This window comes from Pelodiscus sinensis, chromosome 1 (genome assembly GCF_052426305.1).
Source record: "Pelodiscus sinensis isolate ZL-2025 chromosome 1, ASM5242630v1, whole genome shotgun sequence".
In the NCBI taxonomy this organism is placed as follows: Eukaryota; Metazoa; Chordata; order Testudines; family Trionychidae; genus Pelodiscus; species Pelodiscus sinensis.
Window position 1 is genome coordinate 101,623,528 of NC_143052.1, and position 17,265 is coordinate 101,640,792.

Here is a 17,265-nt window from a genome sequence, read left to right on the forward strand (position 1 = left end):
TTGAAGGGGGGGCCTTGATAGGGTTGTCTTAGGGGTTTCATTAACTCCCTGCTCCTGAGTACTCCATACCTCCTTTTGGGTATGTCTACACTACCCCCCTAGTTCGAACTAGGGGGGGTAATGTAGTCATACGGCGTTGCAAATGAAGCCTGGGATTTGAATTTCCCGGGCTTCATTTGCATAAAGCCGGCCGGCGCCATTTTTAAATGCCGGCTAGGTCGGACCCCGTGCCGCGCGACTACATGCGGCACGGGGTCTGACCTAGCCGGCATTTAAAAATGGCGCCGGCCGGCTTTATGCAAATGAAGCCCGGGAAATTCAAATCCCGGGCTTCATTTGCAACTCCGTATGACTACATTACCCCCCCTAGTTCGAACTAGGGGGGTAGTGTAGACATACCCTAAGTGTGTGTCTATATTGTTAGACACACACTTGCTGACAGGTATTTTGAAATAAGTTACTAAAATAATTGAAATTGGTGTGATTATGTAGTGTTATTTTGACACATACATTTTGCAGAACATTTTAACTTTTTGGAACAGAATGGTCCCAGGAGTATATAGTTACAAGCAGTACAATTTTTGTGTATTCACAAAGCCAAAGGCTTCTTGTAAGCCTGAATGTCAGTCACTGAATAGAAATAGGTGACAATAAATACACAATGTTGTTTTAAACTGAATACATCGTTTCTTCTCGCTTAATTAGCATTATGTATTATCCGAATTAGGGATGTGAAAGGATAACCAGTTAACCATTAAGCATCACCTTTAATGGATGATGCTTACTGGTTCTGGTTAGCTAGTGGGAGCTGGAGCAGTTCCCCACCTGCCATGGGCAGGGAGCTACTCCAGTCCTGTGGGGGGCCCACCACAGACAGGGACTGCTCCAGTTGTCCAGAGCAGCCCCTGCCTGTGATGCACCTAGGTCTTATGTGGACAGGGCCGCTCCAGCTCAGCCATGGCAGGTGGGGAGGGACACCAGCCCAGCAGGCCCTGCCCACACCCCATTTAATCTGTTAACTGGTTAAACATCACGTTTAACTGATTAACCAATTAAATGGGATTTTACATCCCTAATTTGAATTGCAGCAGCCTCTAGAGCAGGGGTGGCCAAACTATGGCTCAAGAGCCACATGCAGCTCTTTTACCATTAAAGTGAGGTTCAGGGAGCCCCCCCATGTCTCTTCCCTTATTCTTCACTTATCAATCTACTGAGGGGAGCTCGGGAACCTTGCAGCAGGATGTTGGGGTAGAGGCTTCTGCCAAGCAGTGAGGGAGTCTTAGGGCTTCTATCCAGTGTGGAAGAGGATCTCAGGGCTTCAGCCCCCAAGTGGCACACCTGCTGGGGCTCGGGGCTTATGCAGGAGCAGGGTTGAAGCCTCTAGTTCCAGCCGGTGGACCCCAGCTCTCAAATTTCTGAAGACTGACAAATGCAGCTTGAAGGATCTGTAAGTTTGGCCACACCAGCTCTAGAGGCTTCAATCCGGGCCCCAATTATGCTATGTAAGATACATACATATGTACATGTAATTTTAAAAACGCAAGCTTCTGTCCCAAAGATCTTATATTCTCAGGGTGTGTCTAGACTATAGAGTTTTGTCGACAAAAGTGGATTTTTGTCGACAAAACTATACCTGCGTCTACACTACCGCTGAGTTCTGTTGACATAACGTCAACAGAACTCAGCAGTTTTGTCGACGCTGGTAAACCTCATTTTATGAGGCATAACGCCTTTTGTCGACAGAGTTCTGTCGACAGAAGGTGTTATTGCATCTAAGGTTGTGTCTAGACTACAGGGTTTTGTCGACAAAGCAGCTTGCTTTGTCGACAGAACTGAATGTAGTCTAGACGCTCTTTGTCGACAGAAGCTTTGTCGACAGTATCTGTCGACAAAACTTCTGTCGACAAAAGCCTGTAGTCTAGACGTACCCTTAAAGTCTAATCCTACCAACATTTAAGCACAGAAGCAATTCAAGATAAGCATGTATGTATATATAGGATCAGGGCCCATATGTTGAGACAATACAGTGGAAAAAATTGGGACAGAGACGTGGGTTTTTTTTAATTACATGTATGTATGTATGTACCTTGCATAGCACAGCTGGGGCCTCAAGGAGGAGTAGGGTAAATAGTTGCATGACTGAGTTTGACTGAGAAGCAACAGTCACTTAGAACTGGTCTATGCTTAAAAGTTGTAATTATATAGTTATTTTAGTGATCTGGAGTTTCTTTTACACAAACAGCTATGTCTGAAAAAACCTTAGTGTGGGCGTAGTTACACACATAGTTTGTGTAAGGTGATTTAGAACAGGATAATTATTCCCCTTCCTCTATGGGAATAGGCATACCATTGTAAAGCACTTTTATATCAACATAAGTGTCTCCACACATCAGTGTTGTACCACTTTAACAGTACTGATGTAGGTAAGGTGATACAACTTTCTAATGTACATAAGCCAATAAATAGGACCTGATCCAAAGATCACTGTAATCCAAGTCCATGAGAGGCTTTTTATTGACTTTAGTGGGCTTTGGATGAGGGGCAAGATTTGTAAAGATATATAGGCACCTAAAGAGGCAGATAGGTATTCACTGGCATTTTCAAAAAATATCTAGGCACCTACCTCCCATGAGGTCAGGTGCTTTGGAAAATCCAAGTAGGTGCCTATCTGCATCTTTTGGTGCCTCTGAAGTTTCAGCCCAAGATTCTTAATGCTTCATCTTTCTTGTGTCTTTTAATGTCATAATAATAATTTATACATTATGCTCTCTTGTTTTCACCCTGGCTCCAAACTGGCAAACACTCACGCGTGTAATCTCATGCAACTAGGATAATATATATATATATATATATATATATATATATATATATATATATATATATATATTCTGTTTAGAAAGTCCAGCATCTGACCTTTTCATTGCAGGATCTTGTAGTGGATGTCTTCTAAATGCCATCTTTGTTTATATGCTGGGTGGGTTTCCCAACCAAGACTGAAGTGATTTGTATGGCAATGTTTGTCTCTTTCCCTCTGAACTGAGCATTCTCACATGTAAACTAGATGGGGGATAAAAGTAATGCCCTGTGGGAGAGTATCTTTTATTTTCTTATATAAGCAAGCAAGGGAGAAGGGTAAATCATCTACGTATTTTGTTAGTTTTTAAGATGCTACTAGACTATTTGTTGTTTTTTAAGTTTTTCCCCTTGCCAGTCTCTTAACCTTCTAGGAACTAAATCAAGAGAACTATTCTGCTACATATTCAGATATTCAATATTAATCAAGTCAAAACAGAGTTATTTGTATTTTACTTAACTTTACTTGAATAATGAAAGAAAATAAAAGATACTCTCCCATAGGGAATTACTTTTATCCCCCATCTAGTTTACATGTGAGAATGCTCAGTTCAGAGGGAAAGAGACAAACATTGCCATACAAATTGCTTCAGTCTTGGTTGGGAAACCCACCCAGCATATAAACAAAGATGGCATTTAGAAGACATCCACTACAAGATCCTGCAATGAAAAGGTCAGATGCTGGACTTTCTAAACAGAATACTAACACCGCAGACCACCAGCCCCTTAAATGAAGTCAGACTCTCTCTCGGATCTTGAACCCCGTTGTGCTCTTTGGGCTCCGAGTCTGCTATCACTGTGCAAGCAAAACTCAGAGGCTGTGTCTACACTGGGCCACTTATTCTGGAAAATCAGCCACTTTTCCGGAATAAGCTGCGAGCTGTCTACACTGGCCCTTGAATTTCCGGAAAAGCAACGACGCTCTACTGTACAAAATCAGCTGCTATTCCGGAAAAGCTACGCAGCTCCTGCTCGGGCATAAGTCCTTATTCCGGAACACTGTTCCGGAAAAGGGCCAGTGTAGACAGCCCAGTAGTCTTTTCCGGAAAAGCACGTCTACATTGGCCACAGATGCTTTTCCGGAAAAAGGGCTTTTCCGGAAAAGCAGCCTGCCAATGTAGACGCTCTTTTTCCGGAAATACTTATAACGAAAACTATTCTGTTTTAAGCATTTCTGGAAATTCATGCCAGTGTAGACACAGCCAGAGAGTTTTACCAGGATAGGGTACTGCCGGGCTCGGCGGCAGGAGAGGTGTTAATTCTTTACCCTGCAGGAAGCGGGAATCGCGAGAAGCGGGAATGACATGAGGAGACCTGTACAGCCTCCCCCGCACCCAGCGAACTCTGCTATGGAGAGCAGCCAGGTGGGGCCCTTCCTTCCTCCCGCTGGGTGCAAGCAGCCATCCCAGGAACCACCCTCTGCTCTAGGACGAGACTCACTTCCCTGCCTCACTCTCAGCAGGACCCTTCTCTTTTTGCATGAGAGACCAGTGCAGTGCCCGCCCCATGTCTTTTCCCCCTCCCCACCACGTCACCTGCTAAATCCTCAGCTCCCCCTTCCCTCCATCCTTTCCCAGCCCCCAGGGCTGCAGCCTCGCCCCCCCCCCCCCACACACACACTCCAGCCCTCAGCTCCCCCCGTCTGCGCTGTGCCCCGGACCCCCACGCTTCCCCACGCACCGAGGCCTCAGAGGGTTCCCCCCACTCCCTTCCCCAGCAGCCTCCACTATTAAGTCCCCAACCCCTGCCTCCCGCCCCCTTAGGTCCCAGTCCTCGCCCCAAGACTGCTGGGGCTTTTGTCCCTCCCGCGAGCGGGGCCGGGGCTCCCACCTGATGTAGGGCAGGAGCGGCTCGACGTGGCCCCCGAGCACGGCGATCACATAGGAGATGATGAAGGCGGCCGAGGACCAGCAGACGAGCAGCGCGGGGACGAAGGCCACTCCCGGCATGAAGCAGAGCATCCTGCCCCGCCGGCCGGGCGCGGGGCGCAGCCGGGGCGGGCGGCTCGGGCTCTGTTACGGAGCCGCTGAAGTCACAAAGCGGGTCTCCCGGCTCCCACAAAGGCGCGCGCTGCACATCCACACGCGCACCGGGCTGCTCCCTTCCCTCTCACACACACGCTCCTGGCTGCTTGCTCCGCACACTGGGGTGAGCCCGGCCCCTCACCACTACCCTGGGCTAGTCCTGTCCCTCTTCGTCCCACAGGGGGCCGGCCCCGGCCCCTCCCACCCCGCCCCGTGGCTAGTGCGGTCGCTCTTCCTCCTCACGCAGGGCTGCTCCCCCGGTACCCACACAGGCGGCTGCTTCCCTTCTCTCCTACGCCCCAGGCGTCTCCCTTCCTCCCCACGCAGGGCTGGACCTGCCCCCCCTCACGCACCCACAGAGCTATTTCCCTTCCCAGGCACAACGCACCCAGGGCTGTCTCCTTCATAGACGCCCCGCCGCGTCTCTCCCACCCCTCCCCCGTGCAGGCACTCGGGGCTGTTCGCCCCAGGGCACTTCGGGGAAACCCAAAGTTCTCCCTTCCAACATACACACACACCCCGGCGTGGCTACTTTAATCCTTTGGCCTCTTGCAACTTTAGCCCATTCAGGGATTGGTCTCCCTCCGCCCCCTGCTAACGTGGGTCTTCCTCTTTCTCGTCTGAATGATGGATTGTGTAAAATTGTAAAGCAGCTAGCACTTCCGTGTCCCCCCCTTTCCCCCCCCGCTTCTTCCGCCCCCTAAGTTTACACGAAGGCGTCTCCCAGGGATTTGTTCGCAGCAGTTCACCGGACAGCACACGCTGGCAAGGTCCACTTTCACTTTCGCTTCTGCACTTTGCTTGGATATTGCTGTTCCTCCTTCCCTTTTTAGTTTCCTGCTCGGTGGACTTGAATACACTGCAGCGAAGCTAGTTATAGCATTTTGGAGGTAGGATTGCTAAATTTTGCGAAACCCTTATCTCTGGCCACTGTTACCTCCCCATTAAGCACAGAGCTGGTATAAGGGAGATGAGGTGAGTAGCCAGATGATTCTTTGGCACACAACCAAATGATAACATTGACTTCACATAAAAGAAGGGGGGAAGAGAAACGCCTTAAATTTCTTCTCTTCCTGCTTCCTTTCAGCTTGACAGTACAATCTTGTTGTAGAATTAACTTGAGTGATCTAGTCTCCAGTTATTTCCCTTCTTTTAGCTGGTCCTGATGGAGAGCAGTCAGACCATCTAACAACAGACCTGTTGCTGTAATGCTCACAATCCATGCCGATGTTCTTACTAAAGTCACGTCTACACTGAGAGATAAGGTCAAATTTATTAAGCACGAGTTTTAGATTTTGTAAAGTTGAAGGTGCATGTCCCCAGTGTGTGCAAGAATTGGACATAGTTCAAAGTAGCTGGTCCCCAGTAGGGTGGCTACCATGGACTTTGAGAGCAATGCACTGTAGGTAGCTATCCCACAGTGCCTGTGCCATTTTGCATTCTAGGTTATGCTCCCTGTGAATGCTAGGACCAAAACTGTGTAGCAGGTGGTTCTGGATGCATCAGTGGCCCACAATGCACTCATATCCTCCTTCCTCCCCTGCTTAAGACCAATGGCAAACAGCGTTTCCGCACTCTTTTTTCTTTGTTGGTTATCCTTGCAGACACTATAGCAGCAAAAGCATGGAACCCATCGTGGAGCCCATTGAGCATCAAAGCTTTATGATGTTGATGTTAACCTTGGTGTGCCTAAAACTGGAACATGTCCGGAGTGTATCCAGAGTCTGTTGGAATGAGGAAGAATCTCAGCAGGCCATGAACATACTCTTTTGCCAAGCACGTGAGCTGTGTGAATTGCAAATGCTGGTCCCATTCAATCCTCTGGACACAGTGGAATGCCGGTTCTGGTGCCGTCAGATATGCACAAACTAGTAGGACTGCACTGTTATGCAGATATGGGATGATCAGCAGTGGCTGAAAAACTTTCACATGCATAAGACCATTTTCATGGAAGTTTGTGAATTGCTTTCCCCTACCCAGAAGTGCAAGAAAACCATAAAGAGACCTGCTCTGACAGTGGAGAAGTGTCTATTTCCCTGTGGACACTTGCAATGCCAGACAGCTACTGGCCAGTTGGGAATCAATTTGGAGTGGGAAAAGCTACAGTGAGAGCTGTTGTGATCCAAGTAGCCAAAGCAATCAATACCCTTCTGTTTCAGAGTGGAGTGACTCTTGGGAAATGTGGAGGACATAGTGGAGGGCTTTGCTATGCTGGAGTTCCCTAACTGTAGTGGGGCAATAGATGGAATGCACATCCCCATCTTCGTACCTGACCACCTTGCCAAAGAGTACATAAACTGCAAGAAGTACTTCTCAATGGTGCTGCAGGGGCTGGTGGATCACAAGGGTCATTTCACTGACATCAACTTGGGGTGGTTGGGAAAGGTGCACAATGCTCACATCTTTAGAAATCATGCCTCTTTCTGCAAATGACAAGCAGGAACTGTTTTCCCAGACTGGAAAATTACAATGGGAGACTTTAAAATGCCAGTCCTTGGTGACCCAGCCTACCCCTTGCTTCTGTGGCTCATGAAGCAGTAATTCAATTACAGGCTGAGCAGGTGCAGAATGGTGATAGAATATGTTTTTGGACATTCAAAGGGAAGGTTCTGCAACCTACTGATTAGGTTAGACCTCGGCGAATGTAACATTCCCACTGTGGTGGCAGCCTGCTGTGTGTGCCATAAAATGTATGAGAGTGCAGTGAAGCAGTTTGGTCTCCCTCTGACCTGGAAGGGGCCTAGTGGGCAGGGCCAGAGCAACCCAGCCCCACCCACAAGAAGCAGAAAGGCAGGGCCAGAAGTATAAAAGCAGGAGCTAAGACCTTAGGTGGGGCCCAGCCACAGAGGAAGCCAGATGCTCTGCCTAAGGTCCCGAGGGGGAAGGCTCAACCACACCGCCTGAGAGAGAACTGGCCTGGGCTGCCCAGGTCGCTGCTGGGCCTAGAAGACTGGTCTGGGCCACTTGGATTGCTACTTAACTTTGACCTGTATCCAATGGACACGCTGCCAGCACTGTTGGCCCCGGTGGTTCCTGAAGAACAGAGGCTAAGCTAGGTAGGACCCCAGAAGGAACTGGAAACCAGCCCAGAGTAGCTGACCCAGAGCTGGCTGAAGAAATGGAGGTCAACTGGGCAACGTATTGTGGTTAGGACCCCTGGTGACCTGGTCGGCGTGTTGCAGCCAAAATCCCTTCTGACCTAGTGGCAGCTAGGGCTGCCACTGTTAGGACCCTGGGTTGGGATGCTGTGGAGTGAAGGGGGGGAGCTTGCATCCTCCCCGGCCACTTCACACCTTGGGTGGCAGATTCCCCCTCTTGTGGAAAACCCCCTGCACTTGTCGACTTTCCGCCAAAGCAGAGACCCGACCACCACGCAGCATGAAGACAGGCCTGAGCACCTAAACTGTTTGCTTAAACCAGGGGTGGGCAAAAGCCTTTTAGCGGGTGGATTCGGCCTGCCTAGCACTTAGAGCCGACCTGCAAGGCAGTTCCAGGACCCACCCCTTAGCACAGCAGTTGGCAACCTATGGCATGCATGGCACATGTGCTGATTTTCAGAAGCCCAAGGGAGGGAGCTCAGCCTCGTCCCTCTTCCCCCACGCAGCCGCTGGAAAGCTCTCCCTCTTCCCTGCAGCAGGTTAAGCTGCGGTGGGAGGAGGCAGCACTGGAGCTGAGGCTCCTCAGTGGTGCCTCATCAGGGACCGGAGGCACCACAGCCATGCCACACAGTCTGGGTCTGGACCCTGAGGCCAGAGGTGCTGCTGCCGCAGCTATGCAATCCAGAGCCAGCCCTGTGGCCCTCCCTCTGGGGCGGCCAGGACAGCATGGCTGCAGCCGTTGCTGAAAGGGGGCACAAAGCCAGGTAAGGTCCCCCCTTGTCCCCAGGCCCCCCTCAATCCCCTCACTTCCCTACCCCAAAGACCCGGCACTACCAACTTGCTCCAACACCCTCTCTTGCTCCTGTACCATCTCTCCTGGCCACACATTGCATCCTCCCTTGTTCCTGCTCCCTCCACCTTGTCAGACACCCTACTCCCAGCCTGCTTCTGCCCCTCACCTCCGTTCCAGATCCTGTACCTCATCCCCAGTACTTTTTTGTGATGGTACGGCCTGGAACATACATACAGAAAAGGAATGGCATTTCCCCCATGCGTACCGGCGCCTGTTTTGCTGGGGCAACTTGGCTCCTGATGAAAGCCTGCTCAGGATGCACAGCGGGGATTTTTTTTTTTCAGCTCCCAGTGTGGCATTTTGGCTCTTAAAGGGGCTGCAACTGCATTTCAGCTGCCAGAAAGTCTTTTTTTTTCTTAATAACTTTGCCCTGGAGTACCGGCACCTTTTTTCTTACTAAAAAAGCACTGCCCATCCCTATCCTACTTGTTGGCAGCCCTGACTCATGCACTGCACCCCTCATTTTTGTCCTTACCCCAGAGCCTAAGAAGGTCCATAATAGCCACTAACTCCAGAACCCCAGAAAAGTAAATCTGGTCTATGGGAAGTCCTGAGCCTCAGTTCCCCCTGTTCCTTTCCCCTCATCCCATGAGGCTGGGGCACCAGAGGAGTGCAGTGTCTCAGTTGGGGAGGGGGGCACATCAATGAGCGTTGCGGGTTTTTGGAGAAGTTTTTTTGCTTTTCACTTATGTGGTCCTCAACTGATTTTTCTGTGGGTCAGTGACCCCCCGACCCCAAAAGGGTTCCTCACCCCTGCCATAAATAAAGAAAACATGGAACCCTTTTGTGTTGGACAAAATATTTTACTTTATTTAAAATGAAGTTTGATAAGCTAACATGAGAAAGTTAAAACGCTTAATCTGTTTCATAATTTAAATTAAACCATTCTCACTAGCTGCCGCTGGTTCAGAAAATAAGGTCACAGTACCCAGCCTCCCCTTCTCCCACTCCCCCTCCTTCTTCTGACACACAGAGCTGTGAATAAGTTAAATCTTGGTACACCACTTCTGAAAGGTTGACTAAAAGGAAGTTATGTATCTTAATGTATTTATTAATGAAGCTGCTGTAAGTAGGATTATTATTGACTTTAAAAAGTATCACCGGCACTCGGAAGTGTACATAGAATGAATAAGTCAAGTCTCGGCAATCCACCTTTGAAAGGTTGCTGACCCTTGCCTGATCGCATTGTCTGGGAGCCAGAGATGTGCGAGCCCTTTCAACTGCTTCTATTCAAAGGGCTCAGGTTAGCAATGGGGCCAGGAGCTGCAAGCCATGTTATGTGAATTCTAAGCCTCTACCCCAGATAACTGTGGAAGGAGGCTAGACCCCAGCACTCTCCCATCTACTCCAGGTCCCTTCCGTTGCCCAGAAGTCAGGGGGAAGGGACTACCCTGCTCCTGGCAGGGGTAGTTCTCAATCCCATCCCTTCCACCCAAGACCCCACCCCTTCTGCCTGAGGCCCCGCCCCTTCCGGGTCAGCCCGCAGCCACTTCTGAAATTTGTGAAGTGGCGCCCCCTTCCAAAATTATTGCCCACCCCTACCTAAAATGCTGGTGGATATTTCATTGTTTTTTCTGTCTCATCAAAGGCACCTGACAGAGCTTACGATGGAGCAGGAGGAGGATACAGGTGTGACAGACTCAAACTGGCTGATGCTGTACCAAATGTCATGAACAGTTGTTGATGCCCCCCTATGCAGACTTGCACTTCTGGAACAGGGCCATGAGCACAGACCTGGAGGGACCACTTAACATCATAATGAGATTATGAGATCAGCAGTGGGTCCAGAACTTTAGAGATGAAGAAAGCTACATCTCTGCAGCTTCGTGAATACCTTGCCCTAACTCCCCAGTTCAAAGACAAAAGCATGAAGGTAGCCTTTGTGATCAAGAAGGAGGTTGCTATACTGTCTGAAAGTTGGCTACCCCAGGCTGCTACAGGAATGTTCCCAACCACTTTGGTGTTGGAAAGCTGATGATGGGTGTTGGAAAGCTGAAAGTGGAGGTTGAACTTTCTGAGGCAATCAGGTATGTGGTTTATCTCAAGGTGGCAGGCATAAAATAATTGCTGGCTTTGAGAGAATGGGGTTTCCTAACTGTGCCATTAATGGGACTCCTGTACCCATAATTTTCTCAAGGAACACAACTACATAAACAAAGATACTACTCCATTGTTATGCAGGCATTTGCAGACCACAGAAGGCGATTTATGAATATCAACATGGGTGATTGGGAAAGATCATGTTGGCAGAGTTTTTTGCTAATTCAGTGTATATTCATGGACATGCTCAAACAATATTACCATCAAATTAGTGTCATAAATCTTGGCTTTTGAAACTGTACCCTGATTTAAGAGGCCTTGGCAAAAAAAAATTAATTATACTGTTAGCAGGTATAGAATGGCAGAGTGAAATCTACAGACCTGTTTGGATTTGAGTGTGATCAATGCTGTCTGTCTTACTGTGACTTGCTGTGCTCCTCAAAATCTTTGTGAAGCCAGAGGCGAGCCACTTTCTCTTGAATGGACACAGGACAATGAGGGGCTGCTGAATAGGTACCCTTGGTCAGAAAGCCCACCTCGCATAACTGGAGCTAAATGCAACTGAACAATAGAAGTAAGAGATACTTTGAGCTCACACGTTATGTACTTTCATGGCCCAATGTAAATGGGGGAGATAGTACTTTTATGGATGTGCTTATGCAAGATGGAGGTGGACTCTCATTGACTGTGATGGGCTTGAATGCTTAAGGAGGTGGAGGTTGATTAAGGGGAGGATGGTGTGAGTCACAGTATGGACTGATGAAGATGGGCACCCAGCCAGCAACCACTGCTCTCCACTCTGCCTTCAGAGCTGGGTAGCAGTATATGTACTTAGGGATGGGGTACAAAAATGATTACAGACACAAAGAAGTGGGGAGGACAATCAAATAAGTTTGAGAACCACTGATGTAGATGATCATATTGAGAAACTTTTCTCTCTATTCTGTTCATCTGAGGAAGTGGGTTTTGCCCATGAAAGCTCATGATACTATAGATATATATATATGTTTATGTTAACCTCTAATGTGCTACAGGACTACTCATTGTTTTTAATGTTGAAAAACAGTATTTGCATACTAATTCCTAATTATCCCTGAACAAGTGTTCACCTTTACTGTTTTAATTACAGATTATATGATGTGACAGAGATAAACTTTCTTGAAATGAAAAACCTCTTTATTTATAAACATGTAATAGAAACATATAGCAGTCACCCATTGCCAGGCAAGCCATCTATCATTACCACACATAAACTACAATAAGAACAGTACCTTCAAGAAAAACAAAGTGCATGAACAAATGCAAACAGTGAAACCAGGTACAAGACGGAACCCCCTACTGTTGAATGTCCCTACCCCCGTTCCCTTTTCCTTTATTTTCTCATTTGTTACACATTTAGTATCAGGATTGGGATGCAGACATCCCTAGGGGAGAAGGTCAATAGGGAGGGCTGAATGGAGTAAAGTTGTCCGGCCCAAACGTTCCTGGGCTTTGATTGCATGGACTACTCAGCCTGGAGTTTTCCAAGCTGTTTCTGGACTGCATCACATCCTACCACACAGGGTATTTGATCCGTGGTATGGATGATGCAACAGTAGCTGGTACTCTTGTGGCCATTAGTAACATCAGCCTCACAAACAGCTGTTTCTGCTGAACCCTTAACTGCTGTTCCTGTTCCAGGAACCACAAATCGAGTGCTCCCTCCCATGCTGAAGCCCTGTTCTTAAGTTTGCAGTCAGTCTGAGTCTTTCCTCTTGCCTCTCAGGATCTCTCTCCTCTAGCCACGAATCCCTCTGTCTTTGGCATGCTGGCCCTGTCCAGAACTTCATAACTTCATCACAGAAACACTTTTGGAATGGTCTGTGAAGGTATATTGCTTCAGCAGTGTAGGCAAGCTGTGGAAATACTGCAGCCAGTAGAGGTCAAGGTGTTATGCTTAAACAAAGCACACGAGATCTTTCATAAGGAAAAAGGCAGTACGCCGCATTTATTGAGAATACAACAGTTGCACATGCTTTTCAATCACTCACACACAAACACCATACAGACGTACATAGTCCCGCCAGATGATGTTATAGTTACCAGTCCAGAGTCTGGATCAATCTAGTGGCCAGCCAAATTGATCACAGAGGGGGAGCCGGGCACTGTCAGTCGATCGATCCAATGCTCCTGGAGTTAGTGGCAAGATGAACCCAAAGTTCCATAGCAAAGCACCCTGCTTTTATAATCCTTTTTCTCTGTTGAAGTCTATGGATTTTGCTGTGTCAGTCTGTGACTAGGTACTGTTATCTTGTTGATATCCCAAAACATCTCCATGAGGCTCATCCTGTCCTGGATTGTTAATCAGTTATTTTTAGGGATGCCTTCATCTTTAGAGTCGTCAATCTGCCAATCTGATCAATTCTTGACCATGGGTACGCGCTGATGGTTTCTCTGATGCCGATATGTCTCTTTGCAGTCTGTCTTTTACAGTTTATCTTCACCCCGCATTCTCCCCCTTCTCTCTGACCATCTGGCTCTCACATCGTATCTCATTCAGACAAACAGTCTTTCTCACAGAATCCTTTAAAGGTAAACAGCAGTGTTTTATTTTAAGCAAAATCAAAATCAAAACAATTTACATTGAAGGCCTGAGCCTTCAATATTTCTAATCTCATTAACATAGACACAGTACCAAAACTCTGTCTCTTTATTTACTAAGCTTACTAAACTTTAAAACAAAAGGGCTTACTAAAGGGCTTAATTTAATAAAATATTAAATGTGATAATATGTTACCTTACATTGCTAACATTATTAATCCTAAAATACAAATATAAAAAGAATAAAACTTTCAATTCCAACAAAGGGGCCTAGAAAAGGACAAGACACAGAGAGCTATTATCTCAAATAGCTCAGTGCTGGAGCACAGAAAGAATCCTTGTGGAATTTCAGGGACATCAAATGTTATTTTTCCAAACTGAACTTCAGTATATTGTGAGAAAATAACATTTGATTTATAATTGGTGGTTAGTAGGGAGAAGGTTCTGATCAGCCAGTAAAAGAAAGCCCTTAGGATAATAAGCAGCCAGTAAAAGAAGCCCTTAGGATAATATAGGATGTAACTAAAAAAATAAAGAGATGCAGTGAGAAGTCAAAGAAAAACTGCCTTAAAAGAAACAGGCCCAAACCTCCCAAATTGTTCTGCTGGCAAGCAGGGGTCAGGAGGGGAAAGGAGATTAGAAACAAAGCCTTCGAGGAAGGAAAATAGCTAGCAAGAATAAACTGCTTCAGGCTGGATTTTTGCTAAAGTTAGATGAAGGATAGAGAACCATAAATATGAATGTTCTTTGTTAAACCTTACTTGATAATGTTGGAGTACACCAGAACGACACTGTCATCCACAGATCTGGCCTATTTGTAAGTATATTGATCACATGCTTATGAATACTTTATTATTACACTGGGTGGAGTGACTGCTTATTTTTAGGCTGTTGCACATGTTTAGAGCAATTGCATAATGTACTATTTGGCTTTTGGATTGTATAAAGGAATTTATGGGTAAACTGGTACAGGCAGTCCCCGGGTTACATGGATCCGACTTACATCGGATCCCTACTTACAAACGGGGTGAGGCAACCCCGCACTAGCTGCTTCCCCCCAGTAGACCAGGGAGATGAGAAGCTAGCGCCCCCCCAGCAAACCAGGGAGACGCGGAGCGGCTTTTCTCAGCAGACACCTCAGCTTGAGAATAAAGGACTGAGGGAAGTGAGGTGTGGGAGAATAAAACTGAGCTCTGGAGAAATGTTTGGCTAGAGTTTCCCCTACAATATGTACCAGTTCCGACTTACATACAAATTCAACTTAAGAACAAACCTACAGTCCCTATCTTGTACGTAACCTGGGGACTGCCTGTATTGGGTGATTTCTCATATTAATAATTTTCAGATATTTATTCCAACGTGTTATAAATGCTGATGTGTTGAGGGACCTGGTTGTATACTATACGCAGAAATACTGTTGTATAGTTAAAACACAGTTGCTTTCCTTAGAGTTTTAAGAAGTGCCACTCAGTGTTGTAAAACTGGCATCCTCAGTCCTAAAGTGATATTGCAATGGTGATGTCATTACCAGGATAATTCTGTATTTCAGTTTGTACAGCATTGTTTGGAGGAAGGCTAGTAACAGGACTAAACTCTTAGAAGTTCATTCAAAAGTTAGTTTGAGGCAACAAATGTTGAGTTTGGCTATGACCTCAGAAGGGGGATATTGAATGGAGGAGTACTGGATATTTGCATAAGTAATGAGCAGCCATTTTTGCACAAGAGGCTTTTGTGCAAAAATGAGTAGTGTAGATGGCTCCTTTTTGTGCAAAAACCCCCTCTTGTGCAAGAGCCATTCCAAAATAAGGAAGAATGGCTCTTGCGCAAGAGGAGCTTTTACTTTTTAACGCAAAAAGAAGCCATCTACACGGCTCATTTTTGCGCAAAAGCCTCTTGTGCAAAAATGGCTGCTCATTACTTAAGCAAATGAAGCATGACAATATTCCACACCACGCTTCATTTGCATATGTTTTTCTGCAAGAAGGCTACAGTATAGACGTAGCCTTACTGTGACTCTCCCAGCCTCTTCACAAAACCAGCCCTTTGCAACCAAACCAGGGCTGAATGTGGCCATGGGGAACAAAATGATTTTGGTAACTATTTTGCTTTAGCACACTGTTGTTTACTAAACTATTGAGCAAACAAATGTTTGGGAAGAATCATATTTTATGTATGTCCTCAGTTAATCACTTAGTGCTAAACTGTCCCCTTTTTTGTAGGCACACAGTACGAAGGAGCAAGAAAGGGGCCTCAATACCTTACACTGGTGTGGAAAATATGGAGCAGAATCATAGCCCTTGCACTGAGAGGAGCACAAGGCTGTTACTGAATTGTTCCCCTCCAGGATCAACTTGCTGAAAAGAGGGCAGGAAGGAATAAAGAGGAAATTTAATGTAAACTTCCATTTTCTTGGTGGGTACACTGAAAGACTTTTTCAGACCCACTTTACAGGGTTTCATGTTCCATTCTTCCCAGTGCAGTCAGAGAGTTTCAGCAAGAATTGGCCTTTTGAAGAGGGATTCTGATTTTTCAGTGCTCTTGTTTTCAGAAAGCACTGAGCAGCCACAGTTTGCAGATCAGATTCCAATACAAAGAATTAAGCACATAACCAGTACTATCCAATTAACTTTAATGGTGTTACTCCATGAGTTAAGTTGAACATACACCTAAGTCTTATGTAAACCAGTAAATCCCCAAAACTGAAGCATATGAACTCATTATTTTTGAGAATATGAGCCATTGTCCTTAACACTTACATTTTGAACACTGTTTATTTCTTGAATATATTGAGTCATCTTCAGCTTCGGGTTGATATAGTACTACAATGAATGGGTTGCAAACAACTGACGTATTAAACTTTTTCTATTGGAACTTTGTTTTAAATTTATATCTGTTGAACTGAAGTTTAATAAAAGTTAATTTTTACAAAATGTAAATATTGGGCCAAATTTGATATGATGTCATCTTGGTTATAATGATCATTTCATTGTTTATTCATTATTGTCAATGTTCTCTATGTTCCTCTCTTATCAAAGTGGTACATCATAAAAGCAATTTGGATTAGACCATAAGGAATCAGGCAAATGAGAGGACTGTTCCCTTTTGAAGGGCATGCAATATGAACAGACCTATATGAACAGACACAAGCAGGTGCACATTTTAATACCTGGATGTATGAAGGATCTTCATATTGTGGGCATGATAACTGAGGTGAGAGCAGAATACCACTTTTTTTCCTCTTCAGCCTTAATCAGGGAAAAGCGGAAACATCCTTAATCTAAGAACAGAAATTTTAAAATGTACTTTAGTTAATAGATTTTCCCCATTTAGTAATGACATCTATTTCTACTGACAGCAGCTTGTATAGATCTATCATGTTACTCAGAAAGAGTCCTACATATAGCATTTAAGGCCCCAAATGCTTGCTTTGGCTAAAAAGGTTAATATGCAGGGAGCCTGAAGTGAATTACTGTACACTCAGGATATAAGCATTTTACATTACAATCAAAGATGTCAGTTACTCACAAAGAGACTGATTGCAAACTTAGAACTGTTTTTTAAAAAGGTGCAAAACAAAATTGTTAATGTTCTCGATACTGGAAATATAAAATAAATAGTGTTTGAATTTGGCTCTATTAATGCTAGGGCTTTAGTTAAATAGAGCATTGAGAATGTTGAAAAATAGAACTGGACAATTTTAGTCCTTTGCTGAAAATAATGGACTTCCTTCAGTAGCTCACTGGGAAAACAATATTCTGGTTTTGGTTCCACCCAGTGTTAGAAATGTGCAATTGTATCACATTTGGTTCTTTGTTGT

At 45.8% G+C, this 17,265-nt stretch overlaps 1 protein-coding gene and 1 long non-coding RNA gene across 11 annotated transcripts in view; one reads left to right on the forward strand and one right to left on the reverse strand.

Annotated features, from left to right (window-relative positions):
• DRAM1 (DNA damage regulated autophagy modulator 1) overlaps nucleotides 1-17,265 on the reverse strand; it is an 86,785-nt gene that overhangs the window by 53,684 nt on the left and 15,836 nt on the right. The window contains exon 1 of one of the 9 annotated variants that reach the window (XM_006138036.5): nucleotides 4,684-5,300. The exons of the other annotated variants lie outside the window; for them this stretch is intronic. Coding sequence (XP_006138098.1) covers nucleotides 4,684-4,814 — 131 coding nt within the window. The 5' untranslated portion in view covers nucleotides 4,815-5,300. Of the gene's footprint in view, nucleotides 1-4,683; nucleotides 5,301-17,265 lie in introns of those variants that run through there. 9 annotated transcript variants of the gene reach the window in all.
• Nucleotides 5,298-11,049, forward strand: LOC142830952 (uncharacterized). 2 transcript variants are annotated; one of them, XR_016350621.1, is made up of 3 exons: nucleotides 5,298-5,767; nucleotides 6,482-8,739; nucleotides 10,417-11,049. It is a non-coding gene; the product is annotated as an uncharacterized LOC142830952 (long non-coding RNA). The 2 variants fall into 2 exon arrangements; XR_016350622.1 differs by having other exon boundaries at nucleotides 6,482-7,933.